Genomic DNA, 6,710 nt, shown 5'->3' on the forward strand with positions numbered 1-6,710 from the left:
TTGCCTGCCTCCCATGTCAGCCTCCTACCTGCCCTCCATGTTCTTCAATGACTAAAGAGAACAACCCCTGCAGCCTTTCTACCGTGTGAGGCAGTGGGACTTACTGCAATGGCCTTGATGCAATCAGTGTAGGAGGTTTTCTTCACACAGGCAAGCTGGGGACCATCGGCCGGAAGGACGTTTTTCATGTGGTCACGGAAACTGATGCACTTGGTGTTCTCATGCTCTGATATTGCGCACCATCTTACAGTTTTGTCGGGGACAGCCAGACACAGTCCTGCAGGAGAGAAGGCAGAGGCATAAGGGACCCACTTCCTGTGCCAGGGGAGAGAAAGCGCCACTTTCTGAAGCGTCTTGTTGGACACTTCCCCTCTGTCGCACCCTCAGCCCACTCCTGTTGGCGGTCATGACAGAGCACAGAGCTCTGCTGCTTCCTGATGCTGGGGACAGAGAAGGTGGCTCATCCCAGTGGCCTCTCCTCTTCCCGCCTACCCCTGGGCTGCTTGGAGGGATTCTGGGAGAGCTGAGGATGACAGCCCACAATTCTCCCAACCCCTTGCCTCGCCCGCCATTATGGCTGAAGATCTACATCAAAATGTGAGTTCCAGAATGTGAGCACCGTTCTCAGCCACCTTGACCCAAGGCTCTGTGCTCCAACTCTGAGGATCCGAGGAAAGGAATGCCAGCTTTCAGAAACGAGAGAGCTGCACTCCGGAAGTGAGGCGTGATTGTCCAAGCTCACCGTGTTTGTTAGTGTTCCAGGTCTGCTGGCCAGACCACAGAGGAAGATAACCATCTTCTGCACTTTGCCTCCCTCTGGGCCGCAGTTAGATTGTGAATTCCCCCATGATACTTTTCAGCTACCTTCTGCCTAGAAATAGCTAGGAACTCCCTTCTACTCAACGGATTCTGCTTCTACCAAACCTTCCCTCAATGCTTTACCCCACTTTGGTCTCCATTTGGAGAAATAGCTGAAGACATCATTATTTGTGTGCACGTGTGTCTATAAATGGGTGTATGTGTGTGTGTGGTGTGGTGTGTGTGTGTGTGTGTGTGTGTGTGCTCACACATGTGCAGATAGGCACACATGGAGGCCAAAGGACAATATGGGGTGTCTTCTGCTATTACTCACTGCCTGATGTTTTTGAGACAGGATCTCTCACCGAATCTGAACCTTGCTAATTCCACTAGATTGGCTGGCCCTAAGTCCCTGGGATCTTCCCGTCTCTGTTTCCCCAGTGTGCTAAGGTTCCCAGCTTTTCCCATGGGTGCTGAGGTTCTGAATTGAGGGCCTCATGCTTATGTGGCAAGCATCTCCCCAACTGAACCACCTTCCCAACTGTGCCACTGTTAAAATCCGTGTGATGGAGATGCCGTCCATGAGATTTGGCAGTCAGGCCTGGCTTTCATCACATCTGTCTCCTATGGAACAGCTCGGCAGGGCTGACTTACTGACTCAACCAGGTCCACAGTGCACAAAGGATGGGGTCAGGTGGGCGAGGTGAGGATGGATAGGGAAGGACAACAGGGAGAGTGGCTGCCCCAAGTCCCTCCCTTTATTCCACGCTGGCCAGGGGGGGAACCAAATAGCAGATGTTCCCTAAACCACCTCGCTAGCGCTTCAAACTACTTCATCTGAATTGTAAATTTTGTCCCTCGTCATGTGCCGCTGTGCACATGAGGTGCCCTGAGTTGACAAGCATGGGAGCCTCTCCCATGTTGACAGTGTTCAAGGAAGGCAAATAGCTCAGACTAGAAGGTTCCAACAGTCCAACGAGACCCCATCTGGAGAGGAATCAGCAGGATCTTGTGACTTCACCCTCACCTGACCCATCCGAGGCAGGTGCTGTAACTACACCTGGCACAGGAGAAGTACAGGCGAGATTTGAACTCAAGATTTCTGGCTTCGAATCCCACACCATAGCCTGAGCCACCAGTGCCAAAGGCACCCAAGGGACATCAGACAGTGAACAGTTAGATCCCAGAGGTCCTGACTGTCCACCAAGCTGTTTGGACTACACTAGACGGCTCAGGGTAATACCTAGGTAAACCGGTTAAAAGTTTTCTACCTTATCATAGACCATATCTGAAAATTACTGGACATAGGGGAGACCGCACAAGGTGCATAAGAAAAGGAATCCGGGCCCCAGACGACTGAGTCAAGGTTATTCCTACATTATCGAAGGATGGAGATGTGGCAGGGAGAAGCAAAAGGCAGGCTCAGCCTTTCGCGTGCAGGCAGTAATCTACAGTCCTTCCCAGCCCACACTCACCCAAGGCAGCACAGGCCAGCAGGGCGCCCACAGCGGACCTCATCCTCCCGGTGTGTGTGGCGAGGAGCGGGGAACACAGACCAACCCGCTTCTGCACCGCTTCTCTGTGCCCCGCTCCCCTTTATGTCCGGAGCGGGCTGGCTGGGTGCAATCTTTGACCTCCTGTGTTTGCGCAGTCCAATTGCCCAATAGCCCGCATCCCCCTCCCCTTCCTTTCTTGCCCTGATGATCACCTCATTTCCTGAACTGTGGGGCTGTGAGCAAAAACCAGAAAAAAAAACAAACAAAAAAAAAAAAAAAAAAAAAAAAAAAAAAAAAAAAAACTGTTTGGAAGGAGGCCTAAAGCAAAATCCACTCTTTGTTATCACTGCTCCCTCGGTGCCAGGAACGGCATGGCTATAGCCGCTTGGGCGGGAGTGACATGCTCCAGTACCCCGGGTACCAGAGCTGCTTGCCAACAGCTTCATCATCCTCACGAAGGGAGACTAAGGCTGGAGAGGGGGGGGGGGAAACTGCCCTGGACCCCGGTCTAGAACCCGAGAAGGAACATAAAGAGAGGAAAGCTGGGCTCTGGTTAGAGGGGCAGCAGCCCCTGCTCTCACAGGTGATCCTGGGAACACACCAAGAGCCTCTCTCTCTCCATCCCTGCCTGGCAGACCCTGCTCTGGGGCTGAAAGTGTCTTGTCCCTGAGCTTCTGGTGGGACAGCCCAGGCTAGGAACAGGGGCATGAAAGTCTCTCCCACTGTTAGGAAGTGGTCAAACTGAGACTCAGAACAAAGGGCCGGTGTGAGTGCAAAGAACACCCCGGGAGGATGCTTCCTGCCTATACCAAGTCCCCTCTGATTAAGTAATCATCAAACTGCTTTGATTGCATGGTTTTATCACAAAAATATTGCGCTTGTACCTTCCACCTGTACTATTTTCACCATAACTATAATTGTGCATTTCAGCCCTGCACATGGGTTGGAAAATTGTGAAACGATGAGGTAAAAATAAAATGGGCATTTGAAAATGTCCCTGTGGGTATATTAATTACCTCGTGTACTATTCCAGCACACAAGATGCACCCAGGAAAAGGTCAAGGAGCTATAGGCACAATGCCAGTCCAGATTTCAGAATCATTAAGAGAATTTAGGGTTTTCAAAATCAGTTTACTCAAAATGTTGTCCACTCTGTTTCCTTGCCAAGGAAAGGTGGACATATTAAAGCACCAGTGTCAGCCTGTGGGAGGAGCCCAGTGATGCTCTCAGCAAGTCTCAGCCGTTGTCAAGATGCTCATGGGAACCATGAATGTCCAGAGGGTCTCTGGTGCAGGACTAAACACTTAAGTGAAGACACAGTTGCAGACGCTGTGATGCCAACCTGTCACCTCTGCTCACCCCTGTAGACATACACAGGCCTGGGCCATGCAACATGTCCCTCCCCATGGCTAGCCTTGTCCTGCCGACCCCTCAGAAGAATGCCGGACATGGGATTCTGTTGTTATCCTTCTCCTGTGCAAGAACCAGTAGCCTGACCTCTCCACCAGGAATGGGCAAGTGATGTGCGCCTGCTTCATATTTCAGCTGATGGAGAGCTCATGCCAGGCCCAGACAACAAGCTAATCTGGCTGCTTTGGTTGTGTGTAGTGGTTCTTAGGAATGCAGGCAGGCGGCTTTCCCCAGTGTGATTCCAGTCTCTGACGGGAACGGTTTAAAGGCATCTGGATGTCTTATGAGGGTTAGAGAGAAAGTCATAATTTCTTCCTTTATTTATTGTGCACTTATATACGTGTGTCCAAGCACAGGCACACTTCTGTCATATGTCACAGTGCATAGGTCAGAGGACAACCTTCAGGAGTCAGTTCTGTCCGTCCACCGCGGAAGTTCTGGAGATTAAATTCAAGTGGCCAGGTTGAAGCCTGTGTGGCCTGCTGAGCTGTCTTACGAGCCCAAAGGTCAAATGTTCTAACCTAACACTCATGGAACTGGATACACAAAAGCCCTAAACATGCAAACAAAGATGTCAAAAGCAAAAGACCCAGGGATAGGGTGCCACAAGTGTCCAGCACTCCTCTCTCTTGCCCAGTCTTTGTCGAGAGGATCCCCATTCTCCCTCAGGACACCTCAGAGGCTCCAGACACAGGTCCAGCCTATGGACCCAGGTGAGGAGACAGGGCCAACCCCCACACTGAGCCCCACTGCTGATTTGTTCATCTTCTGCAATAGCAATCCCTAAGCCAGTGGATGGTCTCCTGTAGAAAGGAGTTACACACCAGCTGCTTTAGAGACCGCTGATTTAACAAGGGTTTTAGCAGGGACATGAGGCAAACATACATCACTAACGCAACCATTAGTGCATCACTAATGAGGAAGGGAAGCCCCTGCTGCTCTGGGTTCCATCTCCTGACCCTCTCATGGCTCCCTTTGCAGGAAGGTCATATTCCCACCATCATCCTCAGCAGGCATTAGGATGTGGTCTGGATTCCTTTAACACCTGGAGGTAGGGGCATGAAGATGGGGGGGTGGGGACAGGAGATACCCAGCAGAGCAACAGGTACACTTGCAGCTGATGCCAGGAAGCAGGAAAGGGAACCGTGAGGTGTTGAACGTATGACACAAACTCAGGGCTCCTCAGGGCAGGGCATGGAAGACACAGAAAATGACTATCCCTCCCTCGTCCTTTCCTACACTCACAGAATGAGCCTACCTCAAGCTACTCCTCCTGCCACAGGCTTGCAGCCTTGCCTTAGCCAAGTCTCTGGTCTCCCTGGGTCCTAGCCAGACCAGCCAACGTGAAGCCCTGCTTCAGAGGGGTCCTCTGAGCCCAAGCCCAGAGAGGTGCGCAGGACATAGAGAAGGTTCCTGTGTGACATTGGTTCCTACAGCTACCATGTCATCAACACATACCTGGCAGAGAGGTCCAGGCCATTGGTTCTTGCTCAGGAGAAGCCCTGTGTCTGTCATTCTTCAGAGGGTAGGCAGGACAAAGGCTGTTTGGGGGGTGTTCATGTGAACACAACCATGGTTAGATTGGGTGCCCAGGTCTATGTATGTCTGTACAGTGTGTGGGGACGAGAGGCTGGCATCACATTGCTCTGTGTTCTTGGTGGCCCCAGCCACCTGTCTCTGTGTCCTCATTGGTGTATTTAATTCTATCGGAGACCCTTCAGGCACGCATCGTTCCCTTGAACACCTTAACAATGGCTGAGACTTTTGGAGGTGGGTTTTGGTGACCCTACAGCCCCTGGTATTGGTGCTTGAGAATCTCCATCTAGATGGGACAAGGACACCAGAGAGGAAGGGTCTTGCCCAAGGTCAGCGGTAATGCCGAGATACAAAATCAGACAGACTGTATGTTAATTCGTCAACCAGGGACACAGCTCCTTCCAGCAAAGCAGAACATATGGAGGCCAAGAAGGCTCACCTGTGGTCACAATGAGGAGGTGACAGACATGGGTGGACTCCAGCCCTGCCTTTTCCCCACAGGCATTTCCCTCACTTCACCCCACCTCTGCCGTCTGAGGACCGGGTCAGCCTTGGAGAGGAATGTGTGCCGGACTACAGGCTCTCAGATGGGGCTGTCCGGGTTAGGAATAGTTGAATGGAAAGCAATGTGTTAGCCCCTTGCATGTTCCAGGCCCTGCTCTGGGGCAAGTGGGTCTGTAGTGTTGATCAACAACCATACAGATGAAGTCAGCATCCATGATGCTCCCAGTCACAGTCTGTTAAAAAGAGGCTCCTTGTTCATAGACATTGGGAGCAGATCTCAGAACTCCTAATGCTAGCTAGCCTTCTCTGCGCCACAGCCGCTTTCTTAATATTTGATCTCCCTATTTAAAAAGGGTGCGAAAAGGAAGAGAGGGGAGGGAAAGAGCTTGAGAGACAGGTTAAAGGGGACTGGTAGTTTCAGCCCAACCTGCTTGTGACCCAGATTGTGTACCACAAACAGAGTAAAACCCTTACATCTCAACCACAGAGCGAGCTATCAGGGAGAAACAACTGGAGCTGTGTGTACGTGCAGGGGAGTTTGGGGTGTTGCCCAGATGGGGGTGGGCAGGAAGGCAGTGGACCTCTGGACCAATATTTGCTGTTTACAAAGGTTACCCAATTTTCATAGAAACTGAGCAAACAAAGAGCTTCTGTCTGCCTCAAGCATTCTCCCCATACCCCCCTCCAGCCCCGGCTCATCTCCCGCCCCCCCCCCGCCCCCGCCCCCCCGCAACAGTGCCCTCTGACCAAGCCAGAGCCTTCCTTCTCTGAAATCTCGGGACTGGGTCGTCTTGGGGAGGGAGTAACCTGGGAAGCCTGTGCAGTGAAAACCACAAGGCCAGTCGTTGCCAGCCTGCTGGGTCAAGGAAAGTTTGCCAGGAAGGAAGGAACTGGGGCAGGTGCCTCATGGGAAGCTGGCATTGGGATGTGGTATGTGGCGCCTCCTCCGTCTCTTCCTCCCTCTGT

The 6,710-nt window shown here is 52.0% G+C and overlaps 1 protein-coding gene across 1 annotated transcript in view; it reads right to left on the bottom strand.

The window, feature by feature from the left end:
* The window catches only part of LOC126500003 (serotransferrin-like), a 47,372-nt gene extending 44,931 nt beyond the window's left edge, over positions 1 to 2,441 (bottom strand). Inside the window, 2 exon segments of the mRNA XM_050139584.1 lie at positions 105 to 277; positions 2,274 to 2,441. Coding sequence (XP_049995541.1) covers positions 105 to 277; positions 2,274 to 2,316 — 216 coding nt within the window. The 5' untranslated portion in view covers positions 2,317 to 2,441.
* Positions 2,442 to 6,710: the final 4,269 nt, after the last annotated feature.

This window comes from Alexandromys fortis, unplaced genomic scaffold (assembly GCF_014885135.2).
Source record: "Alexandromys fortis isolate MF-2015 unplaced genomic scaffold, M_Fortis_MF-2015_v1.1 scaffold_36, whole genome shotgun sequence".
NCBI classification, from domain to species: Eukaryota; Metazoa; Chordata; class Mammalia; order Rodentia; family Cricetidae; genus Alexandromys; species Alexandromys fortis.